This window comes from Vipera berus, assembly GCF_964194415.1.
Source record: "Vipera berus genome assembly, chromosome: 1".
Taxonomy (NCBI): Eukaryota; Metazoa; Chordata; class Lepidosauria; order Squamata; family Viperidae; genus Vipera; species Vipera berus.
The window spans coordinates 222,077,040-222,100,633 of record NC_138202.1 but is presented as its reverse complement, the minus strand read 5'-3'; the positions used below and the strand labels follow the sequence as shown (position 1 = coordinate 222,100,633).

Genomic DNA, 23,594 nt, shown 5'->3' with positions numbered 1-23,594 from the left:
CTCAGGCTGGTGACTCACAAAGTTTGACTCAATTCAAACTTTGCAAGGGTTTTTTTTGTGAGCAGTTTGAATTGATTGATTGAACTTTTTGAGTCTCACTATTTTTTCCGGAACTGCACATGGTGGAGGAGGACTGAGAGACGCAGGAGACGGCTCTGGCCAATGAGCTGCAAATGTTGCTGGGCTCTACCAGCCCACGTGCACTTGCCTCCTACTGAGCAGGTGCTCAGCCGGGCCGGCGCCAAGGTGGTGGGGGCCGGACCTTGGTAATTTCCAGGAGAGTTGTGCGGGCCGGATTCGATCGTATGGCGGGCCGTTTGTGGCCCGCGGGCCTTGTGTTTGACATGTCTGCTCTATCGCGTTTAAGCTGTACTGCGCCTGCGCGGTAGGACTTTCTTCATTCGCAGCCCATCCGGATGACGTGTCACGCTGGGAGCTGCATCTTCTGTGAATGGCGATCCCGGAAGCACCGAAGCCTCGGCCGCGCGCAAGTCCTCGGTAAGTTCTTTTTTTTGTTGTTCACTGGAGTATAAGCCGAAGTGGATTTTTCAGCCCAAAAAGTGGGCTGAAAAATTCGGCTTATACTCAAGTATATACGGTATATATATTCCCAATATTATGCTGTTTTACATAACTAATATGATGCAAACATTCAACTCTTGGACACAGATTGAGAAATGGAAGAGATGCTCTGACAACATATAGGATACATAAAAAGCATTTACATTCTTCACCATTTAAGCCAAATATCGGTCTCATTTATTCTAAAACATATGGAGAGTCAACAAAAATTAAGTTAAAACAAGCTTAATCTTTATTCTTATCACTAAGTGGAGTATTTGGGTTATAAAATGCTAAGATAATGATTTTCCAGCTCCTTCTTTTGCTAATCGATCAGCTGCTTCATTTCCAGGAAAGCCAGCATGACCGGGAACATGCATCTGTTGATAATAAGAGTCCAAATTAATTACTCCCGACATATAACAATATGTGTTCTACAACTATCTGCTATATTCACTTATCTTCCTCTATGCCTTATGGTGCAGCATTCATAACAGAGGGTCCAAAGGAATATACTAAATGGCTTGGTACAGTACATGAACCCAGCTGCAGATTTCAAATAAATCTCTTTCCTCTGGGTTGACATAACCCATTTTACACGTTGCTATTCATCAGAGTTACGTTAATCAGCAATCTGTGAATTTCTTTAAAACTTCAGTCAGTTTTTAGAAGATCACTTACCCACTGGATGTCCATGCCTTCTGAAAGCTTAGCAAGCCTTTCAAAATCTTCCCTGTTTGTTACTTGTTTTCCTGCACTGGTTTTCCAACCGTTAGTCTTCCAGTTTGGAATCCAGCTTGTCACACCTACCAAAAAAGTGATTGCTACTGTAAGACTGCAATTTGGATGACTGCTTCAGAACTTCTGGGGCTATCTGCTGAAATTCTCCTCTGCCTCTCCATCTGAAACAATCCCATGTGACTGAGCTGATCCAAGAGGCGAACCATTTGATAAACCAAGCTGGTCAGTAGATAGTCCCTAATATTGGCTCAAGCCAGTTTGTAACTGCAATCCAGACAAATCATATACATTCTACTTGATTTGTGATCTTCTATCATTTAGTTAGTGGGACGCGGTGGCTCAGTATGTCACTGAATGTCAGACCATAGAGTAGGACTGAATGAAGGCAAATTGAAACGTGACAAATCCTGACAGGTGATAATGCCTGGCGAATCTCAGGCCAGGGTGGTGGTGAGGGTGGGAAGTGGGGCAGGAGGCAGAGAGAGAAAGAGAAACAATAGCAGTAGCCTCCATTCATCCCAATTCTACTGTCAACAACATATATCTTCACAAAAGACTATTTGCTGCTTTTAACTAAATGGAAACACAAAATACACATTTATAAATAGTATTTAAAGATATCTTATACGACAACCCAAACCGTATCTTTAGGAAATGGCAATATTTATTTATTTATTTATTGATGGGATTTATATCCCGCCCTATCTCCCGAAGGACTCAGGGCGGCTAACAACAAAACATATAATAAGTACAGAAATCAAGGTAAAAATAAAATTGAAATCAGCTGTGCAATAAATTAAAATTAAAGAATTAAAAAATAAATTAAAAATTCTAAATATAAATTAATTAAAATGCCTGTCAGTCCAGGTCAGCCTGGTGGAACAGGAGTGTTTTGAGGCCGTGGCGAAAGGATTGGAGGTTTTGGGCCATCCGAAGCTCAGGGGGGAGCTGATTCCATAGGGCTGGCGCTCCCACAGAGAAGGCCCTCCCCCTGGGGGTCGCCAGCCGACATTGCCTAGCTGACGGTACCCTGAGGAGGCCTTCTCTGTGTGAGCGTACTGGACGATGGGAATTTGTTCCCGGCAGCAGATGGTCCTGCAAGTATCCCGGACCTAAGCCATGTAGGGCTTTAAAGGTAAGTACCAGCACCTTAAATCTCACCCGGAGGGCAACTGGTAGCCAATGCAGCTCACGCAGGAGGGGTGTAATATGGGAGTATCGGGGTGCTCCCATCACAACCCGTGCAGCTGCATTCTGCACCAGCTGAAGCCTCCGGGTGGTCTTCAAGGGCAGCCCCATGTAGAGAGCATTACAGTAATCAATACGGGAGGTAACGAGTGCGTGGGTGACTGTACGTAGGGCATCTCGGTCCAAAAAGGGGCGCAATTGGTATATAAGACGAATCTGTGCAAATGCCCCCCTAGCCACGACTCCAATATGATCTTCAAAACTGAGTCGTGAATCTAGGAGGACGCCCAGATTGCATGCTCTATCAATGGGAGGTAACATCTCTCCTCCTATAGTCAGAGATGGAACCTCTTGGACTAAACGAGATGACGGTATGTACAGCCACTCAGTCTTGGCCGGGTTGAGTCGAAGCCTGTTTTCTCCCATCCAAATCTGTACCGCTTCCAGGCAACGGGACATCACATCAAGGGCATCACTGGGTTGGTTCGGGGTGGAGATGAATAGCTGGGTATCATCAGCATATTGATGATATTTCACCCCGAAGCTACGGATGATCTCTCCCAGCGGCTTCATATAGATGTTGAACAGGAGGGGCGAGAGCACCGAACCCTGAGGCACTCCACAACTAAGAGGCCTAGGGCTTGACCTCTGCCCTCCTGCCAACACCGTCTGCGAACGGTCCGAGAGGTAGGAGGAGAACCACCGCAGAACGGTGCCTCCCACTCCCAGCCCCTCAAGACGACGCAGTAAGATACCATGGTCGATGGTATCAAAAGCCGCTGATAGATCTAATAGGACCAGGACAGAAGAATAACCTCTATCTCGGGCCCGCCAGAGATCATTCACCAGTGCGACCAATGCCGTCTCCGTGCTGTGCCCGGGTCTGAAACCCGATTGGTACGGATCTAGATATTCAGCTTCTTCCAGGTTCAAAGGGAGCTGTCGTGCCACCACGCTCTCAACGACCTTCGCAAGGAAGCGAAGGTTGGAGACAGGACGGAAGTTGTTTAAAACAGCTGGGTCCAATGCCGGTTTCTTGAGGAGGGGCCTTACCACCGCCTCTTCCTCAACTTACAACAGTTTGTTTAGTGACCATTCAAAATTACAACAGCACAAAAAAATGTGACATAAGACAGTTTCTCACGGTGACGACCTTTACAGCACCCCCATGATCATGTGATCAAAATTCAGATGCTTGGCGCCTGGCTCATATTTATGACCGTTTGCTGTGTCCCAAGGTCACGTGATCCCCTTTTGCGACCTTCTGAAAAGCAAAGTCAGCGGGGGATCCTGATTCACTTAACAACTGTGGCGAGAAAGATCGTAAAATGGGGCAAAACTCACAAATGTCTCACTTAACAACAGAAATTTTGGGCTCAATTGTCGTAAGTCGAGAACTACCTGTATACAGTTGAAGTTAAAAGTAAAAAAAAGGTAAAAACTTCCTCAGGTCCAGCTTAAAATCTGGTGGCTAGATGGAGAAGTCCATCAAAAGCTGTTAGGATAGAAATATAATTTTTACCTTTATCCGTGCAATAAACTTAAACTTAGGTGTAACACCAGTCTGGAAACTATCAATCAATTTCTCTGTTCTGAACTCAAGGACTAATATGAGCGTTAATACTGCCAATCAAATTCTTGAATAATCTGAACTACTGCAAAAGGAATCTGGACTGTCTAAAGTTGCAAAAATGGCAGAATACTCAATCAAAACCTCTTGATTTTACAATTTGGACTAAATGCATCAGCAGCAACTGATTCCTAAATTACAAACAGCATTGAGTTTGGTTTTGATTAATGGTCTTAACAATAATAAATGTTTTTTTTACAAAATTAAGACAATTCAACGAAGGATTTTTTTCTGTAATCATTAGACACCCCAAAGAATGGTTTAAAATAATTGTCTGTCAAATCCACTGTGCCAGAAAGACAAAGGAGATGTCTTTCTCATTTAATATAGGCTTGTTCCGTTTTGGTGTAATATTCAGAAATCTATTAATAGAGTTTTGGATACAGCAATACACTTTAAAAGCACGGGTATGTTTCTTATTTATATATCAAAATTTGGTATTTAACATTACATGTATAAATAAATAACGGAGACTAGCCAAAACCAATTAATTATTCTTTTACAATATTGATATTTGTTTTCTGTTGATGAACTAGCTCTCTGATCACACAATGGAAACACTGATTTAATACTACTTTCCACGGTCAAGATTTAATGCTATATTTACATGCAGAGCCGTGCACTTTTTTACAGCAATATTCAATGACAAGGGAATACTTGCATAACTATACATTCTGTTTCATCGTATTTTACTAGTATCTGCAATCTCACTTTGCTGGCGGGGGTGGTGGTGGTTGTACAGGAAGAAGAGCTGCATGTTTAAATACAAGTAAAGGAGGGCCTGGGTCTGCTTGAGGAAGCAATGCAGCTCATTAGAATCTGCTCCTCAAAAGATTGCAGAGGTTTTGTACATAGCCCACCATCTTGGTCCAAATATAAAAAGACACTACAGCAAGGGCTCTCTAAGTATGACAACATCATACAGAAAATTTCATCAAGGCAATCAACCATAGCATACTACATTTCAGACCCCATCTCCTTGTGAGAATATTATATATTCTTTCTCTTTTGATTTATGTTGACGTGTTTTAAAAAAAACAAGGAGAAAAATAATTTCAAACATTTTTAATTGCAGAAAAACTAGTTTAATGGACATCAATCATGTTTGGTAGGACAAGAGAATGCATGCCTTCTGTAACCTGTTATCATTTTAAGAGGCGATTTCACCTTACATCCATTTGTCAGCAACCAAAATGCTTACCGTTAATGGTGAATTTGCTGTCAGTATAGATTGCCAGTTTTGTGATATTTTGACTCTTTGCTTGTTCTATTGCCTTGCAAGCTGCCTGAAGAAAACATTTAGAGAACATACTTCAGGAGTGAAGAAGCTGAATAAATACTGATTTTAGTTTTAGAACTGTAACCCACAAAATTGCTGCGACTCAATTGCAGTACAGGACATTTTATCTACAGATATGTGCAAGTTCCCTCTGAAGGATTCTGATACAAGAGAAAGTTTGTAGCTCAGGGTTGAACTGCAGATGTAAGCCATGTTTGACTATTTACCGTGACATTTATTTCACATAAATATTTCATTGGCTCTTACATCTTAAGTGTGACTAGACATGAATTATCTTGCTGGAGATGGATGAAATGAATGTTTGTGTGACTACTAGAATTCAAATTCCAAGAAATTGTAGTTTTATTTCAACAACAACAAACACATCAGTGGACTAGATCACACTCAAAGCATTAAGAATGATCCACTCCTGTGGTAAAATTCCCACCCCAGGGCCTACCTGAATAAAATCATTTTTTTTGAACACCTGTGGGGAAATGAAGATAACATTTTAGATCTGAAAAGGGGCCTTGAACCACTTGTTTGCAGCTCTTTTAAACAACATGCATCTTGTTTTAGGAATTGTGCAGCAGCTGTGAAAGGCCATGTCATCCCAGGAAAAGATTACACTGATTTAAGATGTTGCAAACAAATGCTCTATTTGTATATCCACATCCATTTTCCCCCCTTGACTTTAAAGCACAGCACAATCATAATGAGGCAGAACCACTGAAACCTCTCTAGCCTCAAAATGTCTGAGAGAAGCCAGTAAAAATGTCCTTTCTTATGTTTCTCTACTATATCTCTTAAGTGGCAGGACAGAAGGATTTCCAGGACCCTTAAAGCCTGGAATGTGTTCTTTCAAACAGCCCAATTCCATGTTGTCTGATTTTTGTAGGAGAAAACCAACCCTCTGAATTGCGCCCGTTAAGAAACCTTGGGCTATTTGGCACTGAGCCTCGGACAATAGCCTTGGCAACCAGATGAAATTGGCTGGTTGCTTTTCAACAGTAGCTGCCCACAGAAAATATTTCATTAATCCAATTAAAGTACTTGTTCGCATGGCCAGCTCTAACATCTCCAAAGACAACTTCACTGGGCACATTAGTCTATAACCACAACCGAGCTAACGCCATACTGAACCTTCAGTATAAAAATCAATAGCTGTAAAACATAGCATGGATTGGGAATGTACCTGGACAGTAATTTCAGGTGCAGAGATACTGAGTAGTTCACAGGAAAGGCCTTCCACAGGCTGATGCTAGTTTCTCACACAGTTTTAACTGAGTCTGTTTGATATCCATGATTCATGCGTGTTGGGTATAAAAGCTTTCCAAAGCTATCCCAGGACGTGCACATGCCATGGAAGAACACTGCAGACATATTTACTGGCATCTATCCCAGGAAGCCTTGCCTGCTTATTTCTCTAAGTATTTGCTTTTCATAACGCTTACCATGATCACACTAGCTTTCAGCTCTTCTTTCTTGGAAACCTCTCAGAGACATTAAAGGAGTGAAAGCTTAAGAAATATACTAGAGCCTTGGTGGGCTAATGCCTCCTTAAGTAAACACCAGCTGCCTGCAATTAGTGTAGATTCGAGTCCCACCAGGCTCAAGGTTGACTCAGCCTTCCATCCTTCCGAGGTAGGTAAAATGAGGACCCAGATTGTTGGGGGCAATTAAGCTGACTTTGTAATAATGCCGCTTGGGGTGTGTGTGAAAGCCCTAATAAGCAGGCATATACATAGAATGAAGGCTACTGCTAAGCTTGTAAGCCGCCCTGAGTCTTCGGAGTAGGGCGGGATATAAATGGAATTTAAAAAAAAAAGACTACAAGCTGGAGCTTTTAGCATAAAAGGCTAGATACATATTCTCCTGTTCCACCTTCAGACGTGACTACGATATTTGAAGAACTGCAAGTCAGTGGAACATTTAATATTGGGCCTCTTCCATAAAAAAGGTGCATCGTACTGCAAAACCTCTACAAATAATTTTATCCAGCAGTAGTAGATATATGTTTGAGAGCAAAATTGAATCCTTCCCCAGACTTGGGACTTCAGACAGATAGCTCAGAAATAACCCACAATTAATGCTCCTGAAAGTTAAACAGAAATCTAAGCCTAAGAGGAGCACATCCACTTTGAGATTTAGTTCTTGGCAAAAATTGCCACCAAACGAGAGTAAATCGACCAAGATTATCTGCCTCATTCAGATCCCTTGGAGCTCAAATGGGACTATACCAGGGGTAGGCTCTTTTATGACTCATGGACTTCAACTCCCAGAATTCCTGAGCCAGCATGGCTCAGCTTGGAAACCTCTCCCTTTCCCCTCAGCGTGGCTGGCTCAGGAATTCTGGGAGTTGAAGTCCACGAGTCATACAAAAGCCAAGTGTGCCTACCCCTGGACTATACCCTTCTGATTAGCATAAAAGTGAAATATTGAGGCTTGGCAGGAAATGCTCCGATAACTAGACAGTCCTCACTTAATGAATCTAAATGGGACCAGAACTTGTACTGCTGAACGATGTAGTCATTAAAGTGAGGACCCGAGGTGCCCATAATGATTTATGATGACATTTTCACAGCAGGACTCTGTGGGTGGTTAAACTTTGGGTTATCATGTCTTGTGACTTCCCGCCAGCTTCCCCACGGACTTTGTTAGAGGCCAACAGGGAAGGTCTGAAATGGTGATCATGTGACCACAGGACACCCCCCCCAAATGGTCAGAAATGTCACCTAATTGCCAAGTGCCCAAATTCTGATCATGACCAGAGACAATGCGACAATGGCAACCACAAGGAAAGGTCACAAGTGAACAATTACTGAATGAGTGGTCATTAAACAAAGACGACATGTACAGTAGACATTAATAGTGAGGATTTCCATTTTATAGCAGGGCAGATCAATCCATTGTAGATGGAACAAATATCAGACTATATTCCTAACAAAAATAAATAATTAGCATGGCCTTGTTGCAGAAGTTTTAAAATTAATTCACTCATTGCTTACATGTATTTCAGCCCTTTGATTTGTCTGCCGTCCATGAAGTCTTTCACTATTATTTCTGTCGAAGACAATATACAGCAAAATTATTGAAAATAGCATTAAGTCAAAGTATGATTTCATACAAAAATGGGTGCAGTATAAATGGTGTCTTAGACTAATGTATATAATTACTTCAATACAGATAGTCCACGCTTAATGATGGCTAACTGGGACTTGGCAACTTCCTAAGTGATACAGTCATAAATCGAAAAATCATGTGACTGTACCAACTTATGATGGCAGTTCCAGTTGCAATTGTTAAGTGAATCGCACGCAGTCATTAAGTGAGATGTCACGTGACCATGGCTTACAACTTCCTGAGGGCTTCCACATTTACTTTGGTTGTGGGAAGCCAAGATTGGAAATAGCAACCAGATAATAAGAGAACAACAGAATAATAGAGTTGGAAGGGACCTTGGAGGTCTTCTAGTCCAACCCTCTGCTCAGGCAGGAAACCCTACCATTTCAGACAAACCAGAAGACCGCACGATACTGTGACCATCATAAATACAATCAAATGATTGCAGGGGCACTGTGATGGCTGCAACCTCAAGAATTGGCTGTTAAGTCCCCTAATTCACCGCTGTTGTAACTTCAAAATGAACGAGTAATCATTAAATGAGAACTACCAGTACTCACTTGATTTACATACTAATAATTTGGGCATAGGTAAAATGGTTGTACTCATGGACAGTTTGCAGCCAATAGTACCCACTTGTTAAATGTATGGCAACTGCCAAAAAAAGCAGGTGTGCAGAATTTCTATAGGTTTGACAGATATGTTCTGCTTTGCATGACAAAAGTTTGCATTTCAAAAGTAGGTGTGACCAGGGTCTGCTTTGGACAGGTGTCACTTTATTTACTTCTTTGCTCTGAAAACTGCCCTGCCAATTTGCCTCAAACTTTCACAACGACCAGCCGTGAATCAAATGACAGTAAAAAGGTTGTCCAAAGATCTTCTTAGCCTCTCTATCTAAACATCACATCCACTCCTCTTTAGAGTTCATCGTGCACGATATGCTCGTAAAGCTATAGTAGAGATCACACGATGCCTTGCCAAAACTTCTCCTAGCAGATATAAAGAAAAACAGCTTACTCACAGAGGATGATCAGGTCCCCAATATACACCTGTTCCAGCACGTGCTGCCTGGCGTCCATTACTTGAACAACATCCATCCGTATAAACAACTATATAATCTCCTAAAAAGGCAGATTTGCATTAGAACAGCACAAGACAATGTCAAATTCCTAAACAATTTAAACAAGATTGTTTCTGGAAACTGCATTTAAATACAGATAATAAAACTAATTCAGAGTATGATATTTTAGCCAGTTTTAGCAAACCGTTTGTATTATCTAAGCACACCAAAACTGAAAACTGTAGCTGATAAAATTGCCAATGCTAAAGTAAATAATTCTGGGGGAACAGGCCTATTGGAATTATCACGAATATTCTTTTATATGTGGAAGAAAGTACCTAAAGCTGGAGTCTCCTCACAACAGCAGGCAAGATCAAATACATCTCACTATCGTTATAAAAGAGAGAGAGAAAAAGGAAAAAGTTTCATCAAGAAAACACAAGATCCACCCTCTATGCATAGAAAGAAAAGTATCTCCATACTTCCATTTCAAACAGTGGAAGATGGTAACTGCGGCTAGGACTAATCAACATGGTTTCAATCAAGTAGGAACTTACACCCAGCACATCACACACTACTGAAAACTTCCCGCTGAAGTTAACATTAGCCAAAGCTTGCAATGCAAAAGGAAGAGAAAATGGATCACGTAGCTAAATGATTAAAGGTAAAGGTAAAGGTTCCCCCACAAATGCGTGCTAGTCGTTTCCGACTCTAGGGGCCGGTGCTCATCTCCATTTCAAAGTCGAAGAGCCAGCGCTTGTCCGAGGACGTCTCCGTGGTCATGTGGCCGGCATGACTAGACGCCAAAGGCGCACGGAACGCTGTTACCTTCCCACCGTAGTGGTCCCTATTTTTCTACTTGCATTTTTACGTGCTTTCGAACTGCTAGGTTGGCAGAAGCTGGGACGAGTAACAGGCGCTCACTGTTACGCGGCACTCGGGATTCGACCTGCCAAACTGCCGACCATCTGATCGACAAGCTCAGCGTCCTAGCCCACTGAGCCACCGCGTCCCAGCTAAATGATTAGAGGAACGTTATTAGCAATGGCTACACTCTAGCGGAATGGACTATGATTCTGCTGTGACAAGAGCAAGCAGAGGTTCACAGCAAGTTCAGGAAGATGATTCCAGGATGATTATGGTAGACATTCTGTACCCCAACAATGAACTTGAAACAATGTCAAAAAATCTTTATAGAATATGCCAATCTTTTCTCTAGTCTCCTATACTGGATGAGACGAGGCAAAGGAAGCCACAACTGCCACCAATCAACCATAGATGAGGGATTAATTTAAATTCCTACAGAATTAAGAAAAAAACAAATAGCCTGCTTCAAGACGACAAGGTTACTAGTTCCAGAATATATCAGACTGAAGCAATAAAAAATTGCTATCCTATTTTGTAGGGTAGAAACTGAAGAGCGCTTTACAAAGTGTCTTATATGGAGTAGTAACCAATGCCTTAGAAGCCACATGAACTTTTCAGGAGTGAAACCTATGAATGGTAGAAGTAGGAAAGTCAGTGAAAATCACTAATTCTTGGTAAGATCACATCTATAGTGAAAACCTATTAGGCCACAGTCTGGCAAGCATGCTCAGAAACTAGGAGGAGGAGAAGGGAGGGAGGGATAAGACATAAAAAATAATATCTGCCTAAATCCAATAGCAGAACTCCATGGGTAAGAGGATCAAAATCCCATCTTTAATGGAAGAGAAATCAGAAGCTCTTCATTCCAGAGGACCGTTCGCTCTTATCCTCAAATCCCCACAAATTGGGTTTGCGATGCCACGCTGAATGGCATCGCACAGCAGACATCGATCAATTCAGGCCAATGTTAAGCTGAATCTGGGGCATTACAGAGGGAAACCCACCTAGGAAGATGGCCACAGCTCCTGCAAAAATAGCTGGATTGCAGGACAAAGCCCCAGGGCTGGCGGTCCCAGCCTCTGGAATGCTTGTCTGATTCCAGAGTAGAAACTGTCCCCTTTGATGCCTTAGAAACATCTATTCTGCAAGAAGGAAAATGGAAAGTAGGAATGTCTTAACCTGTAAAAAGCAGGCCTGGAGTGAAATGGGACATCTCGGAGCCACTTCGGCCTGGACAAATCGCCATGGGAAACTCACAGTGGGACATACTGCCACGCTCCTCACAGCACCTCCCTTCATGGGAAGCGATGGTCAACCACAGCGTCTCAACGGGCCACGTCTCTGAATCTGGCATCATACTGCTGCAACTGGCTGGTTGGGTCGCAGTGTGTCCACTATGCACATCTGTCTATCGGTGCGTGTGTGTGTGTGTTGAAAAGTGAGGTGAGAAAGCCTTCAAGAGAAGGGAGGCAACCCCTCTCCATGAAAGGCGGGCTAAGCGGGAATCACGGACAGTTGCTAAATGGCTGTCGCTGTCCCTGCTTGCCCATCTTCCCACCCTGGAACAGTCACTGTCCAGTGCAGCAGACTGAAGAAGAGGTCTGCAACAGTGAGACTGGAACAGATGCCCACAGGGAAAAAAGAAACAGCTGAATGCAGATCAGGCAGAATGCCTCCCCGGCAGGCAGGACATGCCTCTCATGCATGGGTAGCAACTGCAAACAGCCCGCGAAGCAGACACGCTCCGACCTGACTGACCAGCCACTCCCCCCAGGAGGCTGGACCCGGATCGGAAGACGTGGTCCATGGCAACCACGCAGCTGACAGCTGCCTCCTGCCAAGGGAGGTGCTGCAGGGGGGTGCGGCCAAGTTGTTGCACGGCGAGTTTCCCGTGGCGTTGTCCCACGCGGAGATGGCTCTGGCAAGATCGCAGAACCGAGATGTCGTAGACCTGGCCTGGAAAACTAGCTCAGAGGGTTCCTCTCCCCTGTGGTTTTTGTCAAGCCTGCTAAAGTAGAAGAAATGCGTAATTCAGCTTTGGATAACTTCCCTCCATTGCTGGAAAACAATATGTAAATTTATAATTGGATAAAATTCCTTCCCCTCAAATCCATTTTCAAAGCCTATTCCTTCCTCCCCTTCCCCCAAGCTTTTCATTTTGCTCCAATTCTGTAGTCTGAATTGCCAGGTGGGAGAGGCTACATTCCAGAGGGCCAAGAGGCAGCAAAGTTTAGATACTTTGATGGGGGAAAGAGGATCAAGAAAGCTCTTCCCCTAGAACTTCTGTCTATGGCAGGGGTCTTCAAACTTGGCCTTTTGATGACTTGTGGACTTCAGCTCCCAGAATTCCTCAGCCAGCATGGTTGGCTGAGGAATTCTGGGAGTTGAAGTCCACAAGTCCTCAAAGGGCCACGTTTGAAGACCCCTGGTCTATGATGAGGAGCAATAAAGGAAACTGCTTAGAAATAATTGACATCAATATTGCCAAGCTAAAGCAACTACTTACATAATTAAAGCATACTCTGAGAAGTTCTACCAAACTGTTTAAACTTCATTGCCTCTTGGCCCTCTGGAACGTAGCCTCTTCCTCCTGGGAATCCAGACTACATTCTATCACACATACCCAACAGTCATGGTTAAGCAAATGTTGCCCCTTATTTGCTTGTTTGATCCATAGCTAGCTTTATTTTTCCCCCATCTTCCCAGTATTCATTTTAGATACTTATAGAACTTGCAATATTCAAACCTCAAATTCTTATTAACCCTTACAGCTATTAGGCATAGAAGCAATACTCTAGTGACAAATTTCTGTAAGAGTAAAGACATACAGTTTTTCATCAAAAGAAAAAAAATATCATACAAAACAGATTCAAAGGCATTATAACACGTTGCAGAAAGAGAGGAGTTACCCATGTATACGAATTCATTCTTATTTGCTGGAGGAGTATAAGGAACATCTGTGTATTTTATACGCTTATTTGTACATTTGTTCTCTGAAAGCTCTTCGTGTGGTCTTTTGTGTGATCTTGCATTATTTGACACAGATGTAGCCTTGTTAATGCAATAGCTATGATTGTTCTGCTTTTCACCAAGGCCTTAGGAAAAAAAGAAAGAAAATGATACCACTATCAAATTGATAGTGTAATGTTCATATTGAAGAACATCACTGGAGCTCCCAACATTTTAATCAGTTTAATTCACACATCCAAAGGTCTTTTCACATGAAACTTTCCTTATTTAATATTTGTGCAAATCTCCTCAAATTTACAAAAAAATTTTTTTAAAAAAACCTTTTTAAAATATAGAATAACTTTAGGAAAAATAATTCACATATACAGTATTAAGAGATGATCCTTTCTTTATCAATTTATTAATCCAAAGGTGAAAGGTAACACAGATGGTATTTATATCTAACAGAAAAAATATGCAGGATTTTATAACTAAAAGAGGGGATTTGATTAACAGCAATGATTTGAGCATTAACATCAAAAAGTAGCATCGCACATAGTGCAAGCAACTTGGTCACTAGAACCACACTTAATTTTGATGCCGAGTTGATACTACTGATATTGCAATTCTCTGGTAAAAACAGAACAGATTTTATTTATTACCCAAGGGTGTTTTGGGGTTTTACATTGGCTAAACAGAACATACTGTACAAATGGCTGGAAATGCCAATGACTGTGAAAGCCTAAAAAGCATCGATGCCTTTAAGGATTATTTATATAAGATTAAATTATTTTTGCTGCTCATACTGTCTGGACTCCCTTGGTTTTTGGAGGAGCTTTGAGAGATGAAATGGTGGTAGAGACAAAGAATGAACTTGACCAAGGTAGAGAAAGCAGCTTTGTGAAGGATTACCTCACGGTAATCCACTCTCTGCATCAATAGATTACCAGCCAGTGTCTTACCGGTTCACTCACTGCTGTATAAGTAGGGACTAAGAATATCTGTAAGGCCACTCTATGGATTATTCTACGCATCTGTTGGAAAAAGTAGTTTGGAATCACTCTGAGATGAATGGCAGCTGTGTAGATCCCAGGGAGGTGTCTAACACATTGTCTAGCCCAGGGGTGTCCAACTGCTGGCCCGCGGGCCGGACGCGTCATCAGGAAACCGCGCCCACCCCATTGCTGGCAATGGAGAAAAAGCTCCGATACGTCGCGTGACGTCACGAGTTTGACATGTCTGGTTAGCCCTATCATCTAGGAAGAATTGGAACCTGTCAGTCCTGAAAGAGTAGACGTGTCCTTGGGGCTGTGCGATCACTTGTGTTTTTGGCCTATGCCTCCTGGTTGGACAAGCTTCCCCCACCAAAGATGACACATGGTTGAGTCCATACAACAGTGATCTGTGAGAGGGACTGGTTCTACCAGCTTTGAAGGAGGTAGTGATGTAGCCTTTCCTCAAGAAACTATTGCTCAATTTAGCAGAGTCCAGCACCCATTCGTTTTCATCCAATCTTCTTAGGGAGGGCTGCAGATAGGTCAGTGCAAGATCTTTCCTGCTACGGTTATTTCTCAGCTTCTTTTATTTTCTTCAGATTTTGCATTTTACTAATAACAACCATAATATAAACGTCATTAGAAAAGCTCCAGATTTTAGAGTAATGGGATATTAGGGATCAATACTTGGCACGTGGACTATCAAAGTTCAAAGGCAAAAACCTAGAAGAGGAAGAATTACCCCTCTCTTATTGCCACTGCTATACTTGTATATTTCTATTCTAACCTCTCCAGCTACTGTGCGTTTTCTCATTAAGCAGAGGAAAATTATCACTGTAGTATTACATTTTTCAGACGACTTTGGCTATTAGAAAGCATAGCATGATTGAAAAACTCTTATTCTTTCAGCTGTAACTTATTTTTGTTATAAAGCTTTACCTATCAATTCTATTTTAAAAAGCAAGGTAACTTTAAGACTCATTAATGACTGCAATAATTTTGATTTAAAATAACAACTGGACTGGACTGCCTATATGAAGAAATAAATACAGCTGACATTTCTGGAGGCACAACCAGTTCATTGGAGTTGTGAATTTCATTTGAATACACAGTTCATCCTACTTACTTCATTACATCTAGCATATTATCTTTAATTATCAGAAAGCTATTTCTATATTTCTGCTATTCAAATTTAGAAAGTTGCATAGTATACCTGTTGAAGAAATTGATGATTCTGCTGACTCTTCATTTATAAAAGCCCAAGCTTCTTTCTCTGTTGCAAACTTCTTGTAGCTGGCATACTGATATTTATCAACTTGTTCTTTACATTCATTCCTGTCAAAATACAGTGGAAAAAGAGCAGCATATTGTTTAGATTACAATATCACAAATTCCTTAAATAGAAAATGTTAGCTTCTTTTGAGGTTTTCTTTAGATTTTAAAATTGACTTTAATGTTTTTATTTTAGTACTGTGTGAAATGAAAACAGAATTGGAGAAATTTCTTCTATGGATTTGCTTAATTTATTTACAGTTCATTACTTTGCATACCACAAAGCAACATGTCATTCAGTTGACAAAAGGAATATGATAGAGATAGGGGAAGCCCTAGAAGATAATTTCTTACTTTTAAAGCTGCCTATCACGCCAGGTTTCTTCTCCCCTTCCACAAATGTGTTTTCACAAATAGTCAATATAAATCTATTTATGAGTGTTTTATTTTCTTAATTTTTTACACAGCCCATCTCACTAAGTGACTTGGGTCTTGCAACCTATCTACACATATTTATTTATTTATTTGGTTTATATACCGCCCTATTCCCAAAGGACTCAGGGCGGTTTACAAGGCAAAATTTAAAAACAATCCAATATAAAATTAAAATAAATTAAAATAAATTAAATTAAGTCTAGCCACAAAAATTAAATCACAATTTAAAAACATTAAACCCCTCAGTCCAGACCAGATAGCTCAAAGAGCCAGGTTTTTAGGTCCCGGCGAAATGAACGAAGGTCGGGGGCAGTCCAGAGTTCCGTTGGCAGTTGATTCCATAGGGCAGGCGCGCCCACAGAGAACGCCCTCCCCGTGGATCGCCCGTCAGCAATCCTTGACCGGCGGTACCCTGAGGAGGCCCTCCCTGTAGGAGCGCACAGGACGATGGGAAATTGACGCTGGCAGTAGGTGCTCCCTTAGATAAGCCGGGCCCATGCCATTTAGGGTTTTATAGGTCATCACCAGCACCTTGAATCTCACCCGGAGCGCAACTGGATATGGCGTATTCATGAAATCACCTTGGCTATTTCTCATCTATAGGATGAGATTTTTCAGTCCCAAAACATATTCCCTTGAAACTGAATCTCAGTAAACTTAGTTACTGTAATTTCCATGTAAATCTTTATATTCCTTAGTTGGAAACACCATCTTCTCTTGTTAATTAGTATAATGTCTTTGTATGGTTACTTAAGATTGAAGGATATGACTGACTCCAAACTATCTGGTGAACTTAATAGCTCAGTATTGAATATGGCACTAAGTGACTTCACTGTTCTTATAGTTCAATGTTAATAGCAACTGATGCCTATTTAACAGCCTATCATCTTCCTCAAGAAATATATTGCCTTTATGCCTGACTGCTCACTTACTGAGATGGGCAACCATAGAAATAATTGAGTGGACAAATTAAGCATGGATGTCTTAATAGGTTTGGGGATCTCAAGAAAGTGGTGAATTAGTGAAATAGCTGTATTGCCTATAATAACTCTCTGCTACTCTGTTATTAGTAGTCCTGATAGGTACTTTCAATTGTAGAGTGTTTATTTTTTTAATGACTGCTTTTATTGTCCACCACCCAGAATTATGCTGGGTGAGATAGGCAACTGTATAATACATAATAAGTTGCAACTGTAATTATTTGATTGACACAGTGACACTTTGGGGAACAGAATCAAAGAGTATGAAATAATGCATTCAATTTAGCAGCTACTAAGATTGTTGGCCGAGCAGGGACAAAAACAGCCAAAGAAATAACTGAGGCCTGGGAAATGAGCCCCTGGTCAGTCAACAGGAGTGCTGATTTACAACCAGCTTACCAGGTACTTAGGAAACAGTGACACAAAAAAACAACACTCAACAACTTAATAGCCAGACATCAACATCCCCATTAACTACTAAAAGCACCATATAAATACTGTGCATACTATGCCCAGTGCACATATTCTGGAGACAAGAGAAATTCCCTTAGGATGTGCTCCATCACAAGTCTGAAAGCAGAATAAACCTCTGATCCCGGTGACTGACTTAGGTGACTGGATCCTGCAACATTTATTCTGGGACACATATATTTGCTTTCACTTGCAACTGTGAAATAAATCTTTTTGTTGTTGTTAGTTGCGAAGTCGTGTCCGACCCATCGCGACCCTATGGACAATGTTCCTCCAGGCCTTCCTGTCCTCTACCATCTTCTGGAGTCCATCTAGGCTCACACATACTGCTTCAGTGACTCCATCCAGCCACCTCATTCTCTGTCGTCCCCTTCTTCTATTGCCCTCAATCTTTCCCAGCATTAGGCTCTTCTCCAGTGAGTCCTTCCTTCTCATTAAGTGGCCAAAGTATTTGAGTTTTAGCTTCAGGATCTGGCCTTCTAAAGAGCAGTCAGGGTTGATCTCCTCTAGGACTGACCGGTTTGATCGCCTTGCAGTCCAAGGGACTCGCAGGAGTCTTCTCCAGCACCATAGTTCAAAGGCCTCAATTCTTTGGCGCTCAGCCTTTCTGATGGTCCAACTTTCACTGCCATACATTGCAACTGGGAAGACCATAGCCTTGACTATACGCACTTTTGTTGGCAGGGTGATGTCTCTGCTTTTTAGTGTGCTGTCTAGATTTGCCATGGCTTTCCTCCCCAGGAGCAAGCGTCTTTTAATTTCTTGGCTACAGTCCCCATCTGCAGTGATCTTGGAGCCCAGGAAAATAAAATCTGTCACTACCTCCATTTCTTCCCCATCTATTTGCCAGGAGTTGAGAGGGCCGGATGCCATGATCTTGGTTTTCTTAATGTTTAGTTTCAACCCCAGTTTTGCACTCTCCTTCTTCACCTGCAACAAGAGGCTCTTTAGTTCTTCTTCACTTTCTGCCATTAGAGTGGTATCATCTGCATATCTTAGGTTGTTGATGTTTCTTCCGGCAATCTTAATTCCAACTTTTGATTCATCTAGCCCTGCCTTTCTCATGATGTGCTCTGCATATAAGTTAAATAGGCAAGGCGACAGTATACAGCCTTGCCGGACTCCTTTCCCAATTTTGAACCAATCAGTGGTTCCGTGTCCAGTTCTCACTGTTGCTTCTTGACCCGCATATAGATTTCTCAAGAGACAAATAAGATGGTCTGGTATGCCCATCTCTTTAAGGACTTGCCAGAGTTTGTTATGATCCACACAATCAAAGGCTTTAGCATAGTCAATGAAGCAGAAGTAGATGTTTTTCTGGAACTCTCTAGCTTTCTCCATGATCCAGCGTATGTTAGCAATTTGATCTCTAGTTCCTCTGCCTCTTCGAAATCCTGCCTGTACTTCTGGTAGTTCTCGATCCACATACTGCTGGAGTCTAGCTTGTAGAATTTTAAGCATAACTTTACTAGCATGAGAAATGAGTGCAATGGTGCGATAGTTTGAACATTCTTTGGCACTGCCTTTCTTTGGAATTGGAATGTAAACTGATCTTTTCCAATCCTGTGGCCACTGTTGAGTTTTCCAAATTTGCTGGCAAATTGAGTGTAGCACTTTTACTGCATCGTCTTTTAAGATTTTGAATAGCTCAGCTGGAATACTGTCACCTCCACTAGCTTTGTTGTTGCTCAGCTTTTCTAAGGCCCACTTCACTTCACATTCTAGGATGTCTGGCTCGAGGTCAGTGACCACCTCATTGTGATTATCAGGGACGTTAAGCTCATTCTTGTATAGTTCTTCTGTGTAATTTTGCCACCTCTTCTTAATCTCTTCTGCCTCTGTTAGGTCCCTGCCATTTTGGTCCTTTATGATGCCCATTTTTGCATGAAACGTTCCTTTCATCTCTCCAATTTTCTTGAAAAGATCTCTGGTCCTCCCTATTCTATTGTTTTCTTCTATTTCTTTGCATTGTTCATTTAAGAAGGCATTCTTATCTCTTCTAGCTATTCTTTGGAATTCTGCATTTAATTGGGCGTATCTTTCTTTTTCTCCTTTGCCTTTCGCTTCCCTCCTTTCCTCAGCTATTTGCAAAGCTTCCTCAGACAGCCATTTTGCTTTCTTGCATTTCTTTTTCTTTGGGATGGTTTTGGTTGCTACCTGTTGTACAATGTCGCGAACCTCTGTCCATAGTTCTTCAGGCACTCTGTCTATCAGATCTAATTCCTTAAATCTATTTGTCACCTCTACTGTATATTCAACAGGGATATGATTTAATTCATACCTGACTGGCCTAGCGCTTTTCCCTACTTTCTTTAATTTAAGCCTAAACTTTGCAACAAGAAGCTCATGGTCTGAGCCACAGTCAGCTCCTGGTCTTGTTTTTACTGACTGTATAGAGCTTCTCCATCTTTGGCTGCAGAGCATATAGTCAGTCTGATTTCTGTGTTGACCGTCTGGTGATGTCCATGTGTAAAGCCGTCTCTTGGGTTGTTGGAAAAGAGTGTTTGCTATGACCATCGTATTCTCTTGACAAAATTCTATCAGCCTGTGCCCTGCTTCATTTTGTACTCCAAGGCCAAACTTGCCTGTTATTCCCGTTATCTTTTGGCTTCCTACTTTAGCATTCCAATCCCCCATGATGATAAGGACATCATTTTTGGGTGTTAGTTCTATAAGGTGCTGTAGGGCTTCATAGAACCGGTCAATTTCATCCTCTTCAGCACTGGTGGTTGGGGCATAGACTTGGACTACTGTGATATTGAATGGTTTGCCTTGGATTCGAACTGAGATCATTCTGTCATTTTGAGGATTGTATCCCAGTACTGCTTTTCCTATTTTTTTATTGACTATGAAGGCTACTCCATTTCTTCTGAGGGATTCTTGCCCGCAGTAGTATACCTGATGGTCATCTGAATTAAATTCACCCATTCCTGTCCATTTTAGTTCGCTGATACCTAAGATATCAATGTTTAGTCTTGTCATCTCTTGTTTGACCACGTCCAGCTTTCCTTGATTCATGGATCTTACATTCCAGGTTCCTATGGAGAAAAAATCTTTACAGCATCGGACTTTCCTTTCACCACCAGACATATCCACAGCTGAGCGTCCTTTCGGCTTTGGCCCAGTCGCTTCATTCTTTCTGGCGCTACTAGTACTAGTCCTCTGCTCTTCCCCAGTAGCATATTGGACGCCTTCCGACCTGAGGGGCTCATCTTCCAGCGTCATATCGTTTTGCCTTTTAGTACTGTCCATAGGGTTTTCATGGCAAAGATACTGGAGTGGTTTGCCATTTCCTTCTCCAGTGGATCACGTTTTGTCAGAACTCTCTGCTATGACCTTTCCGTCTTGGGTGGCCCTGCACGGCATAGCTCATAGCTTCATTGAATTACGCAAGCCCCTTCGCCACGACAAGGCAGTAATCCATGAAGGGGAAATAAATCTTATATATGGTTTATTAAAATAAATAAATAAAAAATATATCGTTTAAGAAGCTTTTAAGGGAAGATCCAGAATCAAGGCTACCTCCTCTCCTCTCTCAACTGGCTGAACTCTACTTCTCAGAGGGCTCTTCGAAAGATAAGAGGGAGGGGGAAAGTAAAGGCTTCAAAGGTGTCGCAACTAAGGGATCCTTGCTTTAAAGCAGGGGTCTTCAAACTTGGACCTTTTATGACTTGTGGAATTCAACTCCCAGAATTCTGGGAGTTGAAGTCCACAAGTCATAAAAGGGCCAAGTTTGAAGACCCCTGCTTTAAAGGGATGAGAGAGAGAACGAAACATTACGGGGCGGGAGAAAGATGCGCAGCTACTCACCAGGTGGCATACACTCCTATTTTCCTACCTCTCCGCACCGCGTAGAACATGCTGCCGCTGCCGAGGGCTCCAGAACTGGCGGGCAAAAATGGATGAACGAGCAGAGCTAGAATCCGGCGCCACATAATAACTAGCCCTGCCGCCTCCTCCTCCCGCTCCCTCCCATCTGCACCGCCGCCTCCCCTTCTCAATCTCGAGTGTCGACCGAACCCAGAATCCACGCTTCCGGATGACGAGGTAATCGAGAGCCGTCGAGCAGGTACGCCGCAGCTGTGCGGGACCGAGAACCGGAGACACAAATCAATTGGAGAGCACCACTTCCGGTTTTCGAGCTGAACTCACGTGACCACGAGTCCAGCATCAACTGAGAATGGACGTCTCACCCGGAAGGCGCTACAATAGAGAAGCCTTCCAGTGGAAACCGGAAGCACGCCCTCTCCCGTCTCTATGACCTCGCCTAAGAAAGTTTAAGTCAGACAACGTCAAGAACGAAAGTAGTTTGTGCACATGCGCCACCGCGTTTTGGTTTTTTTTTTTCCTTCCAGTTTCTGCCTCGGAAAACGCAAAGCCTCAAGCGAGCTGTCCGTGGCGCATGCGCGAATTTTTGGCGTTTGTTTTGAAGGCGGGAAACCGACTCAGATTTTCATGCTCGTAGATTGAAATGATCACCATTTAATCCCCATTACATTCAGACGGCAGTAGGAATAGTTGACCTCGACCTGATTTTTTAAAAAAACGTAATTGATTTAAATTGAAATTACAAGAGTTAAGTGATTTCAATTTTAAGCAGGATTTATTTACAAGGCTTACGCTGGATTCTGTTTAGTTTTTTTTTAATCCCATTTATATCCCGCCCTTCTCCGAAGACTCAGGGCGGCTTACAATCTAAGCACAATGTGCTTAGCAATAGCCTTCATTCTATGTATATGCCTGCTTATTAGGGCTTTCGGCCCACCCCAAGCGGCATTATTACAAAGTCAGCTTAATTGCCCCCAACAATCTGGGTCCTCATTTTACCTACCTCGGAAGGATGGAAGGCTGTCAACCTTGAGCCTGGTGGGATGCGAACCTGCACTAATTGCAGGCAGCTGGTGTTACTTAAGGAGGCATTAGCCCACTGCTCCACCAAGGCTATTAGTTCTTAAGCAATCGAGTAGCATCTGACCGAGTTGGTATCTTCTATAATTTGTGACAGAAATTTTGTAAACCACTTGTTACAAATTGACAAGGAGTAAATTAAAAACCCCTACTATACTTTTTTTCCAAAAAAAACCCAAGATAATGAATCTCCTGTTTATTGTGAAGCTATGTAAGGTAATTAGTTGTGCAATCTTTCACATGGGGAAGTTTTAAGAAATTCCTTTCTAAAGTAATTTAAGGAGAAATTATTTTCTAAAATTAATACATAAATTTACTGGGACAGAGAAATGCAAGACAGTCAAAAATTATGTAGGACTCCAAATAAAATGTTCTAAAATACTGGATAGTGCTATTTGATGATCTGGGTTGGCATAACTTTTTCTTTTACATAATCCCTATTGTTTCCTAGGCAAGTTGATTTATCTGGTCTTTCCTGTTCGTGGTGTTTAGCAAATGGATGGAAAAGAATTACAAAATCTAGAAATCAATTTTTCAACTAAAATAGATTACTTGAGTTCAAATTCAAGCACCTCTGAAAGCTGACTAGCAAACTAATGTTTCCATACAAGAGGAGCTTATAGCAATATTGGATTTGTTTTATTCAGTTTATCTGGCTGCCCATCTCATCGAAGCAAAACAAAGTTTAAAGCAATATAAATATCTTTAAAAAGGCATAGAACACATAATAAAAATAGGTTAAGATAGCATCCAGAATAAACCCAGGGTGTTCAGAGCTTGGTTCTTGCAGACATTTCATTACCAGTGTTTTGTCATTGGGAAGTAGGGTTTATTGGGTTTACATATAAGTTTGTCCTATCAGATGTTACCAACTTGTAATAAATTGTTTGCAAGAAGAAAACCAAGCTCAGAGAACACTGAAAACCTAGCAATTTAATCCTATTAGTATAGTCTTCACTGTTGTAAAATTTGATTTTCCTACTCATTCGTCTTATGTGTTTGTTCTCAGATAAACTTGACTCAGGTTGACTTAGCCTTCCATCCTTCCGAGGTAGGTAAAGTGAGGACCCAGACTGTTGGGGGCAATAAGCTGACTTTGTAATAATGCCGCTTGGGGGGGGCAAAAGCCCTAATA

General features: G+C 41.9%; 1 protein-coding gene across 1 annotated transcript; it reads right to left on the bottom strand.

Annotated features, from left to right (window-relative positions):
- Positions 1–791: 791 nt before the first annotated feature.
- Positions 792–21,691, bottom strand: RNASEH1 (ribonuclease H1). Its single transcript, XM_081330301.1, has 8 exons — positions 21,362–21,691; positions 15,607–15,728; positions 13,359–13,544; positions 9,544–9,643; positions 8,408–8,462; positions 5,322–5,406; positions 1,243–1,367; positions 792–941 (listed from the first exon to the last, which is right to left on the bottom strand). Exons 1-8 carry the CDS (start codon positions 21,484–21,486, stop codon positions 855–857), a joined length of 885 nt encoding a protein of 294 aa, XP_081186427.1. The 5' UTR covers positions 21,487–21,691; the 3' UTR covers positions 792–854.
- Positions 21,692–23,594: the final 1,903 nt, after the last annotated feature.